The following is a 21614-nucleotide window of genomic DNA, read 5'->3' on the forward strand; positions in this document are numbered from 1 at the left end:
TATAAGTTGTTTTAATAAATCTCGTTATGGTAAGTGGACGGTAAATGATTTTATTATTGATAAATAAATTTTCTTAATTAAGTGTTCTATTATTTGTTTTAATTTTTCTACCAACTTTCATTTTTGTATCGGTGAGTAGCGTGATATTTTTACTGTGGTAGTGTATCTCATTTCTTATTTAACCATTTCAGGTCAATAGGATATGATCCAGAGCTCAATCCACAAGAGAATTGCGAGTATGATGCTAGTTTTATTTATTTTGCATTTATTTTTTGTATTTATTTTAAAAGTGTAACTTGCGTAGCACTATTCGGTATTTTAAATTATTGTGTAAAAAATATAAATCTTAACTATTTATTTCGCTTCCGTACTTAGTTTATAATTTATTTTTTTTGATATTTTCGAGATCGTTACATTTCAAATATTGAAATATCTTAAATTTGCACATCAATAAAGTAAATCAAGTATCGAACATAAGAATCACAAAGAATTTAGAAAGAAGTTTAAATCTTGTTAATTTATATATTTTTTAGAATAAGAAGTAGGCATTGCGGAGGAGGTGAAAGGAAGTAGGCTAATAGAAATTTTAGCTAAATAGGTTGGAGACAAAAATATGGCAATCCCAATGTTGCAATAAATAATAACTGAAAGCCTTTGGATTCACTTCCAAGCTTGAGGATGATGCCACACCAAGCAATGCGAAGAGCATAAGCATATAATTGGCATGACACCTTTACTAAGTGGTAAATTTAAATATTTTCACATATTATAGAAATGATTAAATGATAATTTTTTTTTAAATATGTGATATATAAATTAATATCGTTAATAATTAATAATAAGATACGATTAAATTGATAATTTTTTAAAAATATAAGAATTAATTTGATGCAAAATTAAGATATAAATTAATTTACATAAATAAATAAATAATATATGAATTAAAATTTTATTTTAGCTTTCATTTTTTTTTAAAAAAAATTTAATAATTTAAAAAGTATTTAGTTTATTTTTAACCTTTTTTCTCTCTAAATATACATTAGAATATCACGTGAGGAAAGTATTTTAAAAATATATTTTATTTTTATTTAAAATAAAACATTTGACAATCAATTGAATAAACTTCCAATTTATATAATTATGTGCATTTAGCAAATATTCAAACTAACATGTCTCTCTTTTGTTCGCTTTGTTACGTCGGGAGTTATCGCCTGTAATTCCTGGGGCATATAAAGCTTTTGGCGGCAAAGATTAACACAAGATCTCAACGAAAGAGAAGCAATAAATGGGAGTGCAAGGTCTTTGGGAACTACTGGCGCCGGTCGGCCGCCGTGTGTCCGTGGAAACCCTGGCCGGCAAGAGACTTGCCATCGGTATACTCGAAATTCCTAGCCCTAAAAATCTATTTCTGATCGTGTAAAATATCACCGGTAATCAGACACTAACATTTGCTTACATGTTTGTCTGTATTTTGCAGATGCTAGCATATGGATGGTGCAGTTCATGAAGGCTATGCGGGACGAGAAGGGGGAGATGGTGCGGAACGCGCACGTGCTGGGCTTCTTCCGCCGAATCTGCAAGCTGCTATACCTTAGGACTAAACCGGTCTTCGTGTTCGACGGAGGCACACCAGCACTGAAGCGCCGGACTGTAATCGCGCGCCGCAGGCAGCGCGAGAACGCCCAGGCAAAGATCCGCAAGACCGCCGAGAAATTGCTCCTCAATCAAGTTAGTTATTGCTCTCTTCGCTCTCACTTGAGTTATTACTAGCGGCTTTAATTATTATTACCCAAAAAAATGTTATGATTTTTGTGCTGGGTTATTGTTGATAGCTGAAGGCAATGAGGCTGAAGGAGCTGACCCAGGCTCTTGAGCATCAGAGACAGAAACAGAAACAGAAGAATGATGGTAATGTGGCAAAGCTTTTGTCAAATGAATCGTTTGAAGCTGGCATGGGGAGTGGTGCGGAAAGACTTAGTACATCATCGAGGAGTCAGGATCCGGGAAATATTGATGAAGCGTAAGCTGCAAATGTACATTTTCAGTCATATGGGGGGTTTCGAAACTGTGTATGGTTTATATAGCTTTGAAAGTTAATTTAGGTTGGCATCATCAATTGCGGCTAAGAATAAAGATGGAGCAACTAAATATGCATCAACATCTGCTGCTGTGGCACCAGTGGAGGAGGAAGGGGATGAAGATGAGGAGATAATACTTGTAAGTTAATTCCTGTTTAGCCTTGGAGTGGTTGTTTATTCGGCATAATAGATACTGTTGCAACTGGCTTGCATGATTGTGGATGCTGTTGGATTGACATTATTGGGCAGGTTGACTAAGATTTGAGTTATTAATCCCAAAAAATATAGAATTTGTAAGGTTTGCAGGAAACTATATTTTGATTTACAAATCAATATTCTCTCCTTGATTTTTGAGATTAAACTATCTGGCATTCAATGCTCGGAAGATTCTCAACCTCTGTGTCCATAATTGGTTAGTGTATTTCATTGCTTTGTAGCCAACAGGGAATGAAGATGTTGATCCAGTTGTTTTTGCTGCCTTGCCTCCTTCAATACAACTTGAACTTATTGAGCAGGTACACTTCTTTATGAATCTAATAATTAGATTGGTCTCTCAAGTTCTTGTTCTTGGCCATTTTCTTAATGTTAATTTTTCGTGCAACTTATAGATGAATGGGCCCAAGCATAAGAAGATATTATCAAATGACCAAGACCATATTAACATGTTGAAATGCAGTGGCCAAAGGAATAAGGTAGCGTCCGTTAATCATGACCAGCAGAAGCTAGATGAAATGTAAGTGGCATTTGCAGATGCAGTTATGAGAATATTCTCATTTGTGCTGTTTAAATTTTTCCACTGCTATTTTAGGCTAGCAGCATCAATTGCAGCAGAGGAAAATGGAGATGAAACCAACAAAACATCTACGTCTGGTCCTGCAATTCTGTCTGAGGAAGAGAATGCTGATGATGATGAAGAATTTCTGTTGGTAAGTTTTGGGTGGACATAAGCAATCAACATCATTTGGCCTAATGCTGTTAAGAGTTACTGGGGTCTTTAATCAAGTGGTTAATGGCTTGGCATGATTCTTTTTCTTCTGCAAGAGGAAAAGCCAAAGAAGATTATGGTGATTGTTATGATAAATAAAGTTATTGATAAGTTGAGATTTTCTTTGTTTATTTGCTTGTTTGAGGACATAAGTCATTAGTTTTTCTAATGTGGTGCATATATATATATATAATTTTTTTTTTCTCCTTAATCAAATGGTAGATATGAGCATAAGTATATGGTGGCCATTCACAACCTTACTCAACAAATAATGACAACCTTTCTGCAAGTTTTATGTTTTTGTCTGAAGGTGGAATTTTCTTTACGTTTAGAATATATATACCATTGCTATTCCTGTATTTATTTAGATTTTTTTTCCTTTCAGCCAGTAATGCATGGAAATGTTGATCCTGCTGTTTTAGCTGCTTTGCCTCCGTCAATGCAGCTTGATCTTCTTGGTCAAGTAAGCCTTTGGATATTTTTGTAAGTTTCTGGTTGTTTCAGATATTTGGAGGTCCTCTTATATTTGTGCTTGTCTTCTTGTAGATGAGAGAGAGGTTGATGGCAGAAAATAGGCAAAAGTACCAAAAGGTCAAAAAGGTAAGTCTAAATCATGGATGCTTCTTTGTATAAAGACCCATATCATGTGTAATAATCTGTCTTAGATTGCTATTCATGCATTTGCGCTAACAGATATGAGTAACAATAGACTTACAATTTGACAAAAAGAGAATATGTATTAAAAGGGCACCAAAGGGGTGCCACCCCTGTACTAGAAGGCAACTATTTTGAAGAACACAGAATAGTCTAATGCTGTGTTTGGTTGATTTTTTTTTTAGGATAATTAATGTACGATAAGGTTTGGTAATTACACAGGATGGTAATTATAAAGTTATACCATGTTCGAGAAGATTGTGTATTAATGTATGGTAATGACAGATATTTTATTTAGATTGATAGGATGGTATGATTGCATATTTAGTCAAATTATCAATTATCTCTATCTTATTGTATGTAATATTAAATGAAAAAGTATAAAAAAAACTCATTTAACTTGTAATTAAGTTATTTAACTTGTAAAATTATTTAAATTATAATTTTTAATGAATTTTTTTTAAAATATTAAAAAATAAATTTGTTATGAAGAATAAAAATATAATTTTTTAATACTTAATATAAGAAAAACAAAATTTGGGTTTAAAAGTAAAACGAGAATTAATAAATAATTGTGAGAGTAAAATGGGAAGAAAAATATTCAACTATTAAAAACCATCGAATCAGTGGTTTGAAAAATCTGGAAACAATAGAAAAATGATCTACTACTAAAAACCACCCAATCAACCATACCATCTATTTGGAAGTTATTCAAACAAGACAAATCTAGTGAATTAGTATATCGCACATTAATAGTATATCATTCAAACACAGCATAAAGGTTCCAAGATCCTCTCTTAACAGAATGATATAACCTCTAAGTAAAAAAAAAATACAAAGCCTGGAGCCAACAGTCCTCTAATACAAACAAAAAGAAGGGTTATCATCTTCAAAAACTGTATTGTTAATTTTCTCCAACAAGCCATTCAGTGACCAATCGGACGAGGGATATTCTTAGTGGCATAAGTGCTATCATATGCCCAGATTATGTCTGCTGCCGAGCTATTGATGACCCAGGAAAGGTTGAAAAATAAGAGCAGAAATCCACAATCTACTTGCTTTGGGACACCAAGGAAGAAGGTGATTGGAAGATTCATTCTCCTGAAGGTAGAGGCGGCAGCCATTAACAATGATTCTCCCTCGGCTTCTTAGGTTGTTGAAAGTGAGGATTTTGCCAAGGCAGCCTCCTGACAAAGAGTGCAATTTGAGGCAATGCCTTCTTCAAAATTTGCTTTCAGGGGAATCTGAAGGCAACTGGCCACTGGCTATGGAGGTTAATGTTGAAGGACTTGACAAATAAGATAAGATAGTGTTCTTAGAGATAGATTAGACCAGCTTGTTAGATGCACTTAGGATGACCTGGCTGCCAGCTAACTGAAGCAGTGAGGTGGCCAAGTCATCAATCTCCTAGTCATTGATCTTGGGGGAAAAATAGATGTCTCAAGAGGGATGAGAGAGATCATGCCTTGTCATAAGCTCGCCATCTGACCCATCTCTATCTCTAGCAATCTCAAAAAGTCTCAGAAATTGCTCTATCAATGTAGTACTCCTACTCCAGTGATCACGTCAGAAATTCACTCTCTAAACATTGGTCATTGCCAGTGTGGAAGTGTTCAATATTCATCACTTGATTCCAACCCTTGCTAACCCATTTCCAGAGACTTGTATTGAATGTTTTTCGGCTCACCAATTTGCCACTTTCTCCCTACCAAGCAATACTTAGCGGTGTTTACCTCCTTCAATAACCTTATTACTGTAGGAATAAATTTCTAGAGCCACTTAGTCGAGAGAGATTTGTTCCTAACTAATAGATATTTAATGCTAAGCCCTTCCACTTCCTTTAGGCACTTAAATAAATCTGAAGCCATAAGGTTGTACATCCTCTACTCCTTTAAGTGGACCCCTAAAAACCTGGACTGGAAGGATTCAAACCTCTTAGCCACCTTGGAAGGAATGGGAAAGAGGGATAGGTAGTAGATCAACCGATTGGATAGAGTGCTTTTGATCAAAGTCACGCTCCTTCCCTTGGGCATAATATGCTAACTCTTCCATAAAGAAATCCTTTTTCCACCTTGGATTTAATTGGTTCCCAAACACATCTATTTTGAATTTTGTACCTAAGGACAAACCAAGGCACTTGATGGGGAGAGAGGTCACTTTGCATCCTGGCAACCCTGCGAATTCACTAATAGGAGCACCTTTCCCAAGCGGAACCATTTTTGATTTATCAAAATTGATTTGAACCCCAAGACAGCCTCGAAACAAATCAAGATGCATCTAATAGTCACCATGTGGTCCCTCTATGGTTTGTGAAAGAGTGATATGTTGTTTGCGGATAAAAGGAGAGTGATTTTTTTTGTGAGAAGCACTGTTACCCACCTCAAAAACCTAAATCAAATAATCCCTCTTGACCATCCGGATCATGTGATGAAGGGCCTCAATGACCAGAGTAAATAGAAACAGTGAAAGGGGATACCTATTGTAAAGAAAGTGGTTGATCCTTCATTAATAAGGATATTGAAGGACGAAGAAGAGGAAGAATACTATAATCTGCTTCGTTGTCTTGCTATTATTAAGGTGAAAAATCAGAAGGACAAAAGAATCTGGAAACTGGACAAGAAAAGAGGCTTTTCTGTGAAATCCTACTACAATTATATTGTCAAAAATGAAGATGAAAATGTCATGGCAGCACCTTTCAAGCAAATCTGGAGGTTAAAAGCTTCACCTAGAATGACTTTCTTCACTTGGGAAGCTGTTAAAGAAAAAATCTTGACCATTGATATGTCGAGAAGAAGAGAAAATATGATTGTTAATAGGTGTTACATGTGCAAAGCTGATGAAGAATCATTCAACCACTTGTTACTTTGGTGTCCAATGGTGTACAGAATTTGGGAGTAGGTGTTTGGGATTATGGGGATGAACTGGGTTATGGCGGGTAGTGTTAGCAAAGAGTTGTGGGCATAGGTTGGTTTATGTAAAAAGAAAAAATAATTGTTCTTTATTCCGATTTCCATTTTTTGGGTTGTGTAGAGGGAGAGAAATGCAATGACTTTTGAGGGAATTGAAATTGACATTGTAAACATTAGTAATAGATGGTTTCATATTTTTAGTTTTATTTTGTTTGATCATGACATATTAGATTTGGAAGATATTAGAACTGTCATGAACCACTTGGTCGACTTATAATTATTTTGTTTTCGGGTGGTACCTCTTTGATACCTTTGTGCATAATAATATTCTTTTTCTTTTATCTCCAAAAAAAAAAAGATACATCTCATGATCATATGGTTTTCAAGTGTCAAGTTCGCATAAAATCCTTCTATCTCCAAACTTAAGTAAAGAGTTGAAAACTTTGTTTGCGGTTAGAGCCGTCTCCAGAATCTTTTGACCTTCCACAATTGCATATTGATTCTTCCCTATCACTTGGCTAATAACATTACTTAATGTGTTTGTCAGCATCTCTCCAATTAGTTAGTAAATACTGCCAAAAGAACTAATAGACCAAAAATCTTTCATGTCCTCATTATTCTCCACCTTGGGAATCAGAACAATGAAACTTGAGTTCAAAGAGGCCATGTATTTATCACGAAAATTTGCAAAAAGAGACTTAACATTTCTGATACCGTCCCAACTTTGTCACAAGAGAAAAAAAACATAGTGAAGTTCAGTTCACAAGCTTTATTACCTTTCCAACTGATTAAAGCGTCTAGCACAAATTCTTGGTTTAAACCTATTAAGGTACAATGCGTAATGTTTTATTTCATATTTGGTCCTACACCTTTCATTCTTTTTCTTTTTTGATTCTTAGCCTTTTAACATCTTAAAATGTGAAACTCAATCTTTAATCTTTCCCCAATTTCATCATTCTGTTAGTTTTTTTGTTAGAACTAATAGCTCGGCCATATGAGTGCCACGTTCTGCCATGTTTTCAAGAAACTAGCTCAAACCCAGCCCATTTATTTGATCTTACCTACTAATGAGTTAATCTGAACTGGTTATTTCATATCTCTTGCATATCTAGAAAAGAACCAAAAATTTTACCTTGCTCATTTGAAACGCTTGAAACCCAATCTTTTCACCAAAAATGGTGGGCCCAGAATAAAGGAAAGGGAAGAAGCAACCCCTTGTATATTGCAATGGGAAACATTCATTTTAGAAAATAAGATCTAAAAGTCATCAAGTTGCATTTACAAGTTCTAAAGGCTGGAGATGGTGAATAGATTGGGGTTCTTTTCCAAATGGGTGAGAGAGGTGAACTAACAGAGTCAATTGAACACAGGCCGATTGGATGATAATTGGGACACGTTTGAGCTGGCACCACATCATTAGTTTTTGACGACGTGACATACATGTAGCAACCACGTGTTCAATCTGTTAGTTTCTAACAGAGACTCTAAAGAGAAGGATGTGATTGGAGGGAAAAAAACAAGTCTTGAGTTTTAATATGTTAAAAGTGAATGATCAAAAGGAAAAGTATGAAAGGTGTAGGACCAAATATGAAACTAAGCCATAAATAATATATTAGGTCATTTCCTACTAGCTAAAAGTTTTGTTAAAACTGGTTCCAAATTATTATTCAATATATGATATGAGAGTTTGAGGTCTTGTTTTTCAGCTTTTCCCTTACATACTTATCTTTTCAATGAGAACACTACATCTGATTATTAATTTTGAGAAAAAGTTAGAGGTATCCAAATTTTTGTTGTCTCTAGCTATGTAATATAGTTTGACTTTCATTCTTTTATTAGGAACTCTCGAGATCAAAAAAGTTGCTGAAACTTCTGAGCATGGATTAATTTGATATGCAATTATATGCGAAGGGATTGGTCCTATGGAGGGTGGAAAATTCATGACAGGGAATTAATATGATGTAGGAAAAATTGGGTTGATTTGTCCAATTAGGGATTTGGAGATAAAAGAAAACCTAAATATCACACTTAAGGTTTCTTAAACATTATTTTCAGAAGTCTTAAACATCACATTTAAGGGTTTGATTGCATTACCCAACCATGAAATTGAGTAACTCACAATATTATTGAATAACTGGAATGATTAATAAGTGAAATTATAAATCTATTGATATTATTTTCTAAGTAGCTTTTTCTAACTAGAGTTAAACTAGGAAATAATAATCTAGTAGAATTAAAAATACTTAGCCTAATACAAATAGAAAATAATACTAATTAAAATAAACTCCTAACTCCAAGAAGAATAAAATTTAAGTTACTAAAACTATAATAATAATTTGAAATAATATAATAATACTCCTAAATAGTAGTTGTTTTACATTTAATATAATTATGATTTCTAATTTATTTAAGAAATGTAGTAATAACCTATCCTGCATCATAATAAGACTATAATTTTGTGGATAAGTGTCAGTTTCTATATAAAACTACTGATAAAAATCGGGTGGACTGTCTTCTCATGTGATGTTTTTAGAAAATGCCTTTGATGCATGTACATTGGATCATTTATATAATTTGAGTATCTGCTATAATCGGATCATTTTCTAATGAACTTCGTGGATGTTATCTCATTGGTTCCTTTTGTGTGCTTCTAGACCCCTGAGAAGTTTTCTGAACTACAAATAGAGGCTTATCTTAAAACTGTTGCTTTTCGCCGGGAAATAGATGAAGTACAGAAAGCTGCTGCCGGGAGAGGGTTTGGTGGTGTGCAGACATCCAGAATAGCCTCTGAAGCCAACAGAGAATTTATTTTTTCATCATCATTTACCGGAGATAAACAGTGAGTAGTTAGTTTATCTACATTTTTTCATGCCTTGTTGAAATTCAATGACAGTGGCTGCATTTTTCCTTCATTCTTCTGTGATTTTTATTTCAGAAGAGCAATGACTGACATTATGCTAGTATGCTTGCATGTATTCAGAGTACTTGCATCTGCAAGAGTAGAAGGAATTGCAGAGAAGAATCATAACACCCAATCAAGGCATCATGATTTGGACTCAACTTGTGGCAATGCTGCTGTCAGTAAGTCCAACAGTATCTTAGGATCAATTCTAGATGGATCTAGAAAGGCCTTAAGTAGTGATGTTGAAACATATCTAGATGAAAGGGGACAGGTACATGTTAGTAGGCTGACAGCTATGGGGATTCATATGACACGTGATTTGCAGAGGAACCTGGATTTGATGAAAAAGATTGATCAGGAGAAGACAACTGCAAATAAGGTGGAGAACATTGAGCCCATGTCAAACACAGAGAAAGCTGAAACCCCAAACAGTTTTTCCAGTGACTACCTGGTTGCTGAGACTTCACTGGGTGTTGATGGGAAACCTATAAACATGGATGTTGGAGATGATGTATCCATGGTAACAAGTGGAACTCCTATACAGATAACTTTTGAAGATGATGGTGTGGGCACGAATTTTGCCCGTGATGATGATGATGAAATATTTGCTCGTTTAGTAGCAGAAGTTCCATTGGAGATCCCTGCTGATGGTACTAAAAAACAGTCATCTCATATTGATTCTGATTCTGATTCTGATTGTGAATGGGTGGAAATGCATATTGAAGGAAAGGTTAATAGTTCCGCTGACAATAATTCTGGCATGAAGCCCTCTATTGGGGGCAACTGGGTTGATGAGAGTGAGAGTGATGTGGAATGGGAGGAAACACCTTGTAATGCCATCAAAACTGCTGCTGTTTGCACTGGTATATCGGAAAAATCAATTTCCAAAGGATGTTTATTAGAAGAGGCTGATTTACAGGAGGCAATCCGGAGAAGTCTTCTGGATCTTGGTGATGAGAAATCTAAGAATGTGTTACCTGAACCTGAAAATTCAAATGAATTTGCAACTATCCTTGATAAAGCAGACATTACGGCTGGGCCAGATTTAACTCAACAAAATGGTTCTTTACAGCAGAAGTCCTCTGTAGGTTATAATTTCAATAATACAGGAGTATCCACAAACAAACCACTCAACAAATCCGAGCAATCAAGGCAAGCTGCAAGTGAGAAGGGGAATTTGAATAGAGAAGTGCTGTATGCAGAATCACTAAAAACTCTATCAGAAGTAAAGAAGGTCCACTTTCTTCTGGATCAATGCCCTGATGCTTATAATTCTAATTTCAGGTTATCTACAATTGCTAACAGGAATTCCAAGGACATTTCTCGTAGCTGTGATTCAGTATCTAGTGGCATCGTTGATGCCATCCTTGCTGACAAGAGAAATGATTCACAGGCTGACCAATCCGTTTTGGTTAGTGTTAAGAAAAACAATGTTGAAACCGAATCATCAACTTTTACGAGTGACAAGGAAAACAACTTAGAACCTGAACTATATCAGTATTTAACTGATATGACTGACCATTCCAACTCCCTGGTGAAGTCAGCTGGGAAAAAAACAGCATATGATGTTAATATGGAAGAAATTGCTACAGGAAGCAGTCATGTAAAAGATTTTACAGAAACAGAAAAGAGCATAAGCAGATCTGCTACTAAGGACAATGAAAATGTGCAGTTTGAATTTGATGAGGCTAGTTTGGAGGAGGAAATGCTAGTTCTGGACCAAGAAAGTAGGAATCTGGGTGATGAGCAAAGGAGGCTGGAACGAAATGCTGAATCCGTTAGCAGTGAGATGTTTGCAGAATGTCAGGTGGGTTTAATTTAGCTCATTTTTATCTGTGTGGTTATAAATAAGTGGGTGAAATATAGTGCTGCTATATCCACGACTTTTCCCCTAAATGTCAGTTCTTCATTCTGATTTTTGTTTTCTGTAGGAACTGCTGCAAATATTTGGCTTACCATACATTATTGCTCCAATGGAAGCAGAAGCTCAGTGTGCTTATATGGAACTTGCAAACCTTGTTGATGGTGTTGTAACTGATGATTCTGATGCGTTCTTGTTTGGGGCACAAAGTGTTTACAAAAATATATTCAATGACCGCAAATATGTGGAGACATACTTCATAAAGGTTTTCATACATAAAACTGAACTTCTTGGTCCTGTTGTGTCTTACCTGTCCTTTAAGAAGAAAATTTATCTGCTTTCGTTCCAACATGACTAGGAGTTGATGGGTTTATTAGATTGAGGAATTTCTGGGAAAGTCCATTTTACCCTTTAATTGAATTTAAATTATTGGAATTTATTGTTCAACAAAGAATTGTGAGTTTAGCTTTTTTGTGGATCTGACTTCTGCTTTTCTTCGGAGGACTGGTTTTCCTCTTTTTTGATATAATTATCTCCTCATTGCTCTATCCAGCGTGGTTATTTAGTTTTTTCTTTATTATATATTATTTTGAAAAAGTCAATACCTGCTGTTAAACTTACCTTTATCTTCATGCATTCCTTTTTGTCAGGATATTGAAAAGGAGCTTGGATTAACTAGAGAAAAATTTATTCGTATGGCATTGCTTCTTGGGAGTGATTATACTGAAGGTGTTAGGTAATTGAGGAATAGTGGAGTTTTACATTGTGAAACCTATTCTGGTCTGTGTACATTTAAATTCATGTAGGAATGTCTATGCAGATATTTAAGTTTCTGTTTTTGACAGAAATTCATTTTGGAACCTCGTCATTGTCATTGATGCAAAAATCCTTGTTGTTAACATTGGCATGGTAAAATAGTCGACTCATAGCGTGCTGAAAGTTTAACTTGTTTGGGTATGTTTTTGGTGTAGTGGGATTGGCATTGTTAATGCTATTGAGGTTGTGAATGCATTCCCTGAGGAAGATGGTCTCCAGAAATTCAGGGAGTGGATTGAATCACCAGATCCATCCATCCTTGGGAGCTTTAATGGGCATGCAAAAGCCAATGTGAAGAAAATAGCAAAAGTTGGAAATAACGATTTCAAAAGTAGCATGGAAGGAGTCGATGCTTCCCGACAAAAGATTTATCAAGCTGATGAGAATCAGCAATCTGCAGATGACATTCAAGATATAAAGCAGATTTTTATAGATACGCATGTAATTATCATTTTAGGTTCCTTGATTCTTTCTTGTTTTTTTTTCCTGATAAGAGTGTTTTGCACTTCTCCATGAATTTGAGTATATTATTTTTTATTTCTAGAGAAACGTGAGCAAGAATTGGCATATACCTTCTTCTTTTCCAAGTGAAGCAGTTATTACAGCTTATTCTTGTCCCCAAGTGGACAAATCGACTGAACCTTTTTCGTGGGGAAAGCCAGACATTCTTGTTCTTCGGAAGTAAGTTAACTTTTGTTTTTTAGTTTGTCTTTTCATGAATCTGGTCTTTAGTCTGCTATAACAGATCTTTCATGTATAATGCATGGTTTGAAAATATTAATTATGAGCATTCCATGTGACACCACCAGTCAGTTAACAACCAAACATACTGAGGAACAAGAGGAGATTAGATCATAGAGCTCTAGCTCAAATTTTTCTGATAACAAAATTTGGGATTATAATATTTATTATGGTAGCATGTTTTGTGGATTATGATTTTGGGTTTGGCTCAATAAGTTCCCATTTCTTTGCCATAAAATGATTAGAAACCTCCTCCAGAACTGCCAATATTGTGTGTGGTAAAATTGAAGAGATAAAGAAATAGAATAGAAGGAAATAGAAGAATAAGAAGAGTCTTATACATGCTAGAGACATTTTCTATATGCATCACACCCCTATTCTATGGACTTTTTATATGGATGGCATCCCTATTGTGCCTAGTTAATGGCTTTTGTTTTTTCTATCATTGGGAAAAAAACAAAAAAATTGCTTTTCATGAATGCCAACTATATCCATGACAAATACAACAAAAACAGCTCCATTTATTTTAGTAACTTGGATAATAACCATAGGCTTAAATCTGCCTGATTTATGATATCTGATTAACCTCTTGTTTGCTAAGATTGTGTTGGGAGAAATTTGGGTGGAATAGCCTGAAGACAGAGGAATTGCTGTTGCCTGTTTTGAAGGAGTATGGGAAACGTGAGGTATGTAATTCTGCCCAACAGGCAAAGAGACACACTTGCAAACACCTTCTACATCACATTTTTGTGAAATCAATGTGTACTATACTTAGGGAATTTAATTAGAGCTTTAAAACACAATGCTGATAACACTTTTTTTTTCTTTGGTTTTTCATATTTTATGAAGACTCAACTCCGGATGGAAGCATTTTACTCTTTCAATGAAAGATTTGCTAAAATTCGTAGTAAGAGAATCAAGAAAGCTGTCAGAGGAATTGCTGGAACCCAGGCCTTGGAACTGATGGATGATTCTAAACAAGAAGTTCCTGGAGGTAGAAAGAAGAGAAAGGTTAGTTCTGTTGAAAATGGAGATAATAAAACGGGGAAACTACTGGATGGAAATGGTGAAACGCTGAACTCTATGGGAACATCAACTACCAAGCAATCTACTAAAAGAGGGGTTCATCGGAAGATTGTTTCATCTGAAGTGACGGATCCAGAGCCAGCTTTGCCTACAGGTCGGAAACAAAAGACAGCTAAGAGGTCACGTGAGAATAGAGGAGGCAGAGGAAGGGGCAGAGATTATGGAATAGGAAAAAAAGGAAAAGGGAGTCGCAGTTTTGACCTATCTGAAACCAGTTCTTCTGATTGCCACAGTGGTGATGATTGGCAAGAAGTTTGTAGTAAGAATTTAAAGCAGGCACAAGAAGTGCGACGGGTAAGCTTGAAGTTTCTGTTTTTCTCCTTAGAACACAATTGGGGAGGTGGAGTGTTTTACACTGATAGAATATTTTCAAGGGGCATGAGCTATGCAATTTTCATTGGATAGGCATTCAACCAACAATAACTTTGGATTGTCAACATAGCTTTCCTTGACTGTTAGTTGTTGAAACATTTTACTTAAAAATAGATGTAGGAGGGGGGGGGAGGGATTGGAGGGAGGGAGGGGGGGGGGGGGGGGGGGGAATGGGGTGGAGGCAGGCGGGTATAGTTTTTAAATTCTGGTAGATGCTCATTTTGTGGATTGGAAGACCTTCATCATCTTTTTTTCCATTATCTAGATAAGTGCAGAACATGCCATACTAACTCTTAGTCAAATAAACCAACTTGTTGCTATCTTAACTCGTTTGGCTTTGTTTACTAAGAAGCTGGGTTGGGATATTGATAATATGTGTTTGTGTCATTATATTTTTGCAATCACAAAAAGTTATTTACGATAGAAATAAATGTGCTTTTGAATTTGACAAGGTAGCTATCCTTCTATTTGTAAGATGGCGGAATATATCTGGTAAATTGCTTTGGACTTCATATTAAATCAGAAGTTTATTGCATTCTGTACCATGCTACCTCATTTTGAAGATAGTGTTCACTCATACTAAAATTATTAGCACGTGTCCTGTGTGAAGTAATAACATGTTTCCTTTCAAGATTGATTTACTTATCCACTCTTCTGTTTGTTATGTTTAGTCTACTCGTTCCCGGAATCCTGTGAATTATAATGTGGATAGCTTAGAAGTTGATGACTCGGGCAAGTCCTCTAGCAGTAAGGAATGCCATTATGAAGAAATCGCTAAACAAGATATGCAGGAGGTCAATAATGTAGAAGAAAACGTTGGCCCCAGTCCTGATGGACAGAAAGACCATAAAGTGGTTGATACACCAATTATCGAAAGTTTATGTGGAGACTATTTTCAAGGTGGAGGTGGATTTTTCCCTGTTGAAAGTGAGAATGGTCAACAATGTGTTGGCCAAGATGTTGAACCTTGTTTTGAGGATAGACCTTCTGATGACTACTTGACAATGGGAGGTGGGTTTTGCACTGATGAAACTGAAACAGTTAAAGAAAAGAATGATTCTGAAAATCCTGCTGGTGTTGGGGAACATGTCGAATCATCTACTGGTTTTGGTTTGACAGGAGAAAACTACGAGAATGTTTGTTCTGGCGAATCAGATTCTAGGTTCAAGAGAAGTCTGGATGAACTAGAAGCTAACAGGAAAAAAATTGACAGAGAAGTAAATCAGGAGCATCAAACCACGTGCGCTGAAGAGAAGTATCCTAATGTTGGTGTAGCCTTGCAAGAAAATGTCAAAAATGACAGTGGAACAGCTTCTGTAGGAGCTTTTAGTGCCATGCCTTTCTTGAAGAGGAAGAGAAGGAAGAGTTGAAAGTGCACTGCTTTTTCCAAAGGGTTGTTGAATTTTGGAGGTATGTAAATCCAATTACCGCCCAGTGAAAACCTATAGTAGTCATATTTTTCATCAGATAATGTGTATATTCTATTGAGATAATGAAGTTTAGAATCGAAGTTGGTCAAGAAGTATCTGGATTCTGATATGTATCATTAAACTTGTTGGGAGAAAAAGATGAATTTGTACCATAGGTAGTAATAGGGTAGTTGTATTTAAGTAGTCAGAACACTTCTTGAGATAAAGATTATGCACCTAGAGTTTCAAGTTTGTAAACAAGAACCATTTCTTCTAATGGTGATTTGAGAGAGTCGGATGAAATAAAAAATATTCGAGGATCACTCTTCCACTTCTATTATATTATTAGTCTTAAAACTTTCATTTTGAGCTAAAAATCTGTTATTTTATTTTTTAAGGTAAAAGATAAATTACTTACTTTTGAGAAAATAATTACTCTGAAATGTGGTCATTATAAATTGATTTTCTCATTTATCCAAGGTCTAGGTTTTTCTGCAGTATCCACCAACGTCGATAATGGTTTTTAATTATCTATTAACGTTACAATCAGTATACAATAATTATTCGATAATGTCTCCCAATCTCACATAAAGAAATTAGTTTACATTCAAAATTTTGATTTGAGTTATTGGATATCACCGACAGTACATCAAACTTATCACCACATCCCTTCTAGACAAATTAAGTTCCCAATTTGAAGGTACTTCCTAGACCTTGGTTTTCTTCATATATAACCCACAATGATTTAACATAAATTACATAGAACACATACAAGTAAATTCGATAAGTTCATGATGTAAATCACACAGTAGTTATATAAAACATGTATAATTACATGTAGCTGCTCATATAGCCATGATATAAAAGTAAAAAATAAAACAATAAATGTCAAACGATTCTATAAACATGTTCTGATTTCAAAGAGAAGTGGAGAAAACCTAAACAACTCTAATTGCTTGGTCTTCATCTATAAATTCTAAGTCAAACTCAGATAATGAAATCACATTTGTAACTAACAATTTCACGAAAAATAAAATTAAATAATTTTTGTATAATAATTTATTTTCAAATGTGGTATATAGATAGTTAACAATTGAAGTTTCTTAATTATGTTTTCAATTAATCTACTGTTAACTAGACAATTAACTTCTAATAGGTCACACATGCTAATTAACTTTTAATAGATTTGAATTCAAAGTGACTCAAAGTTGTAGGCCATGATGACAAAAAAAATGTAAGATCGGTGCTCTGATATCACGAAGAATTTTTGAAATGAGAGTTTTCTCAATTCTTACTTTGAGTATGAAATATAGAGTTATGCAAAAATAGAATAAGAATACACGTTTGAAATTATCTGAGCATATATCGAAATGCAAATTCAAATATTGATCTTATAACGTTATCCTTAATAGCTGTACGACCATAGCTTCTGCAACTTAGGAGTTAGGAGACAGGAATTAATTTTTTTAATCTATTGGTTGTTACAGGTTCCTCAGCATTACAGGTTTATTGTTTGAATTGTTGATTAAAAATATATCTATATAAATAGGATAATAAAATTTTAAAAAAATAAATAAATTTTCAAATATATTATTGATACCTGTCAATATTTAAAAAATATAAATATTTTGTTAATATTTAAATTGTATTATTATAATTTTTTTTTAAAAAAAAACACCTGAACCTGTTAGTTTTGATTGAATCAATTAATTTTTACTGATTTTGTTTTTGGTTTTGACTTATTTAATATTCATCTACAAGACTGCCAAATAGAGCTTCAGGTCATGGTAAAATTGGCTGATTCAATCCAAATTTGGCCAAATATTTAACCGCGTAAAGTTCAATTATTGCCATATCTTGTCTTAGTCATCTAAATTTTCTGAATAAATTATATTTTTCATTCTCTGATTTAATTTCTGTACTTATTTTGGGACAGTTCAATACGGTTTCTGTATTTTCTGTGTTGTAATTAAACGAACTTCATTGTTATTGCTTATAAAATGCAGAATTCAGACAGAAGGTCAAGGTTAAAGAAGTTACTAACATATCCTTAATAAGGTATTCAGTCACTCGAGAAATAAAGTAATGTACCATATTCTTAATGCTCTCCAAGGGCGAAACTAGCACAAAACAAATGGTGCTGGTTTGGAGCTAAACTAAGGGCAATTATATTTCAGTTCCAGATATAGGACAAGATTATAGTTTAGCTCAGACTTAAAGAGAAAGAAATCCCACGTGCATTGCTGATGATTTTTCCTGCAATAGAATTGACAAATAATTTGGGCTTTCTTTCGTCACAAGGCATCACCAGAAATGACATGGAAAACTACCTGAAGAGCAGCAGCAGACATGCTTCTCACCTTCTAATTGATACTAGCTTTCTCCTCTACGCTTGATTTACTGAGTACAAGAACACCCACTACAATAAGCAAAGCACCTGCAAACCACTGTGAAGTACAATATATATTATCGTTTCATTTGCTGCTGACTTGATACACAAACCCATAGTTCCCATACTTTGACATATGTTTTCTTACAGCCATCGATCAGCTCTATAACATGATTTTAGAACAAAATTACTTGCCATTTAAAGCTATTTTCATGTATTGTGTTTATTACCTGAATGCTTAAGGCTCCAAGTTCTTGAGAAAACTTAACCATTTAAAGAAAAGAGAAACTTGAATGCATAACTATTAAGTCCCTCTTTCTTGTCGCATCTTTTAAAGAAAATCATACTCCAAAATCTACATTTTTCATATCATGGGTACTAACTAGTAGTGATTTTGTTAGGCTGAACATGTACCTATTACAGTTTATATCTAAAAATGTTATTTTCTGCTGTAACATAACCTATGCCACAGGCTAGTCTTGTGACGTCCAGGATCTTTGCGACTATAGAAGTGTTTACCATCATTTGCAAGCAACCCATGAAACCATTGTCTATGCAACCATCCTTTGCAATAAGAAAACTATTCGCAGATCTTACTTGTGAGTGACTGACGTCTGCACTCATCTGCACAGCTTGAGAAATGACTCAGACCTAGGTTCTCTAAATGGATTAGGAATTATTTATTTTAAATCTAGTTGTTAATTGTAATATTTAGAGTTAACAATTATAATTTTAGTAATATTAGTGTTTCATTTTCCACCAGCATCAGGAATTATTTTCGAGTTAAAGTTCCTATTTAGTTTTCAGCCCTGTTTAAAATCACATGGTAGTCCAATCATGAAAATGGAATGCAATCAAACCGCAACAAGGTACGATGCCAAGAGATCCATTGCACATATTATTCTTAGTATCTAATCTCTCAGACTGCTCTCTAAATTAACCATCGATCATCAAGTGAACTTATTATTCTTAATAAATCTTACCTAAATTGGTATTATTAGGAAGGACTATGTCGAATTTAGAACATTCAACTTTAATTGTTGATGATTATTTCTGCCTATATTCTAGAGTCTTTTGATATATGGTGTGGAAGACTTGCCCATGCTAATTTTCAGAATAATAATAGTCATGGCTAAGCAACGCTTGCTACTTGATCATGAAATCGATTATCATGAAAGTATGTTACACATAACAAATGTGAAGTTACTAGGGTGTCATTTAAAGGTGTTCCTAAAAGCTCACACTCTAGATAGTGAACTGACAAAAAACAAACCAGATGCTTTGTTTGGAAATTAAGGCTCCAACTACAAGGAGTAAAACTATAATTTATCTCTGAGCATTTAAATTTTAAAATAAAGCTAACAATGAAAACAGATCATATTAGAACAAACAAAACATATGAGCCTGTCTGCAGTTACTTTGAAATTGCTTAGTAGGGCTGTAGCATTGCACTTGCTGCAGCGTTTATACTAATTTGAGTGGATCAGAATATAACAAATGTTCTATTGAATCTACTATCTATTGTAATATTTTGGAATCTACCATTATAAGTTAGAAGCATTGTAGCATCACCATTTTCCTTTCCACTAGAATGAGGAGTTGTTTATGAGTTAAATTCCTATTTAGTTTTCTAGCCATTTTTGGAGCTAAATTACAGGCTATAACTACTCCTACAATCTCTCTTAAGAGAGGAGTCAATCATTCAACACAACATTCCGTGAATTTTTTCTTTTACAATATTTGGTGAATTATCTTTAACAGACTTGTTCTATATGATTGTGTGATCTAACTAAACCTTGCCTTAAGTTTGATGCGTATGTAAAACACAGAAATTCATTTAACTTAATTTTAAGCTGAGTATCAAAATTTTGGTGTTTGGCTGGCTTCGCACCTAAATTAATCAGAAGCTGAGTTGAGAAGCTAACACAAGTCCTAAACAAGCCAGGCACAGAGGACATTAAAGATTTATGAAAAAAAAACTTAGGAAGAAGACAGAAAGGACTTATATCAGGAAAGCAGCAACATTAACGGCTGATAATATTAATATTATCCTTCACAAATCAGTCCATGATTCAGTGATGCGGTTAGTTTGCTAAAGAGGCAAGTGAATCAGTATTTACAATCACAACAAAGACAAAGTCATTGAAAGTGCATAATATCGTTTCTTTGAAAAGAGTAAAGCATGTAACTGATTTATCGAGTATCACTAAGTTACCTTAAATGATAATGTTTCCTCGAACAAGAAGAAGCCGGCTAAACCTGAAGAGAGGAAGTTAGCAGCAAAGTTCGTCACTGTAGCTTGCAGAGATGAGAGAGCTCTAAGGCTGTTAATGTAACATCCCCACATAACCACATTAAATGATATAACTAGACCGAATTTGATGAACTGTAAAGAGTGAGAAGTGGAAAAGTATTAGTACACGCATATGTATAAATCAGGGTGAAAGTGAAATCGAACACATAAATCATATATTCACAAATTAATACTCTGTGTTTACAATTGAGTTCGGAGGATCCCGACTTAGCCGTATCTACTACTAAATTAAACCTCTCTCAATCCTAATTAATTCTTGCACGGGCTATTTATATGCAGCCCTCGCTCTACTATAGCTAATTCATGATGCGATTCATAAAACTCAAAACAATTGTGAGAAATTTCGTGAATTACATCGTTTTCTTGAACAACAAGAGCTTGAAAATAACGGAGTGATTCTTAGAATTCATTCGACAAGTCTATTTGAGAGAGAGTTTCTGGTAAGAAACTGAAATGGAAAAATAATAGATGGAAATGTTGAAGTTAAGACAAGGTTACCGTAGATAAGAAAAACTTTGCAGCAATGGCAGCAAGAGCTGCATTAAGCCCGGCTGAGATTGCCCACGCGTAGCCTTGCCTCTTTGCGTCCGTCATAGTAAATTGGGTTTCTGCAACGCAGAGTTCCAACCTCTACAGCAGCGTGGCGGGGGAGGGCAGTTAAGGACGGGGATGAAGTGTTAATTCTTAATTTAGTTTGTATATAATAATTTTTTAGCCCAAAAAAAAAAAAAAGAACAGTAGATCTGGTTAATAAATACTTTCATAATTGAGGAAATTTATTTGTTATATAATTTTTTAATCCAAAAATATCAAAATCATGAGTACAACATAAAATTCTTAAGCACAAGATGTGTCGTTGGTTAGTGTATATAATATATATATATATATATATATATATATATATATTAAAGTACATATATTTTTCATTAATAATACATACATTCTTAATTATATCATTCATTAAGCAGCAGCACATATATAAGTTATAATATAATTTTTAAATAAAAATATAGAATACTAGAGGCTCTTAGTTTTTTTATTTCTTATATTTATTTAATTCTTTAATTTTTAAATAAAAATATAGAATACTAGAGGCTC

General features: G+C 34.4%; 2 protein-coding genes across 8 annotated transcripts; one reads left to right on the forward strand and one right to left on the reverse strand.

Moving 5' to 3' along the window:
* The first annotated feature begins 1153 nt into the window (after window positions 1–1153).
* UVH3 (5'-3' exonuclease family protein) lies at window positions 1154–16136 on the forward strand. Of its 2 annotated transcripts, XM_088218302.1 has the most exons (18): window positions 1154–1373; window positions 1478–1728; window positions 1833–2020; window positions 2103–2217; window positions 2516–2593; window positions 2687–2811; window positions 2887–3004; window positions 3449–3526; window positions 3610–3663; window positions 9281–9465; window positions 9607–11335; window positions 11460–11654; window positions 12040–12125; window positions 12361–12646; window positions 12750–12886; window positions 13548–13632; window positions 13796–14326; window positions 15076–16136. In XM_088218302.1, exons 1-18 carry the CDS (start codon window positions 1286–1288, stop codon window positions 15772–15774), a joined length of 5028 nt encoding a protein of 1675 aa, XP_088074428.1. In that variant the 5' UTR covers window positions 1154–1285; the 3' UTR covers window positions 15775–16136. The 2 variants fall into 2 exon arrangements, with proteins under 2 accessions (XP_088074428.1, XP_088074435.1); XM_088218309.1 differs by lacking the exons at window positions 1154–1373; window positions 1478–1728; window positions 1833–2020; ... (2 more) ...; window positions 2687–2811; window positions 2887–3004 and adding an exon at window positions 3234–3373.
* A 1698-nt stretch (window positions 16137–17834) lies between these two features.
* LOC110808517 (cell growth defect protein) lies at window positions 17835–21198 on the reverse strand. 6 transcript variants are annotated; one of them, XR_015818577.1, is made up of 4 exons: window positions 21015–21198; window positions 20418–20588; window positions 18174–18250; window positions 17835–18069 (listed from the first exon to the last, which is right to left on the reverse strand). XR_015818577.1 is itself a non-coding variant. In XM_022034028.2 (4 exons), the coding sequence occupies exons 1-3, from the start codon at window positions 21108–21110 to the stop codon at window positions 18177–18179; spliced, it is 351 nt and encodes a 116-aa protein (XP_021889720.1). In that variant the 5' UTR covers window positions 21111–21196; the 3' UTR covers window positions 17835–18069; window positions 18174–18176. The 6 variants fall into 6 exon arrangements, 4 of the variants coding, with proteins under 4 accessions (XP_021889720.1, XP_021889719.1, XP_021889721.1 ...); XR_015818575.1 differs by having other exon boundaries at window positions 18144–18250; XM_022034028.2 differs by having other exon boundaries at window positions 18174–18260; window positions 21015–21196.
* Between the last annotated feature and the right edge of the window lie 416 nt (window positions 21199–21614).

The sequence above is a fragment of the Carica papaya genome, chromosome 1 (genome assembly GCF_054855325.1).
Source record: "Carica papaya isolate Zhongbai chromosome 1, ASM5485532v1, whole genome shotgun sequence".
Lineage (NCBI taxonomy): Eukaryota > Viridiplantae > Streptophyta > Magnoliopsida > Brassicales > Caricaceae > Carica > Carica papaya.

What these genes read in the sequence shown, in the direction of transcription:
- LOC110808517 (XM_022034028.2), bottom strand. Translation starts at nt 21,110, where the DNA reads ATGACGGACGCAAAGAGGCAAGGCTACGCGTGGGCAATCTCAGCCGGG. An exon ending in CAAAGTTTTTCTTATCTACG is followed by an intron (nt 20,589 to 21,014) that starts GTAACCTTGTCT and finishes CACTCTTTACAG; the next exon opens with TTCATCAAATTCGGTCTAGT. An exon ending in AGGAAACATTATCATTTAAG is followed by an intron (nt 18,261 to 20,417) that starts GTAACTTAGTGA and finishes TGTACTTCACAG; the next exon opens with TGGTTTGCAGGTGCTTTGCT.
- UVH3 (XM_088218302.1), top strand. Translation starts at nt 1,286, where the DNA reads ATGGGAGTGCAAGGTCTTTGGGAACTACTGGCGCCGGTCGGCCGCCGT. An exon ending in TGGAGACATACTTCATAAAG is followed by an intron (nt 11,655 to 12,039) that starts GTTTTCATACAT and finishes CCTTTTTGTCAG; the next exon opens with GATATTGAAAAGGAGCTTGG. An exon ending in GACATTCTTGTTCTTCGGAA is followed by an intron (nt 12,887 to 13,547) that starts GTAAGTTAACTT and finishes TTGTTTGCTAAG; the next exon opens with ATTGTGTTGGGAGAAATTTG.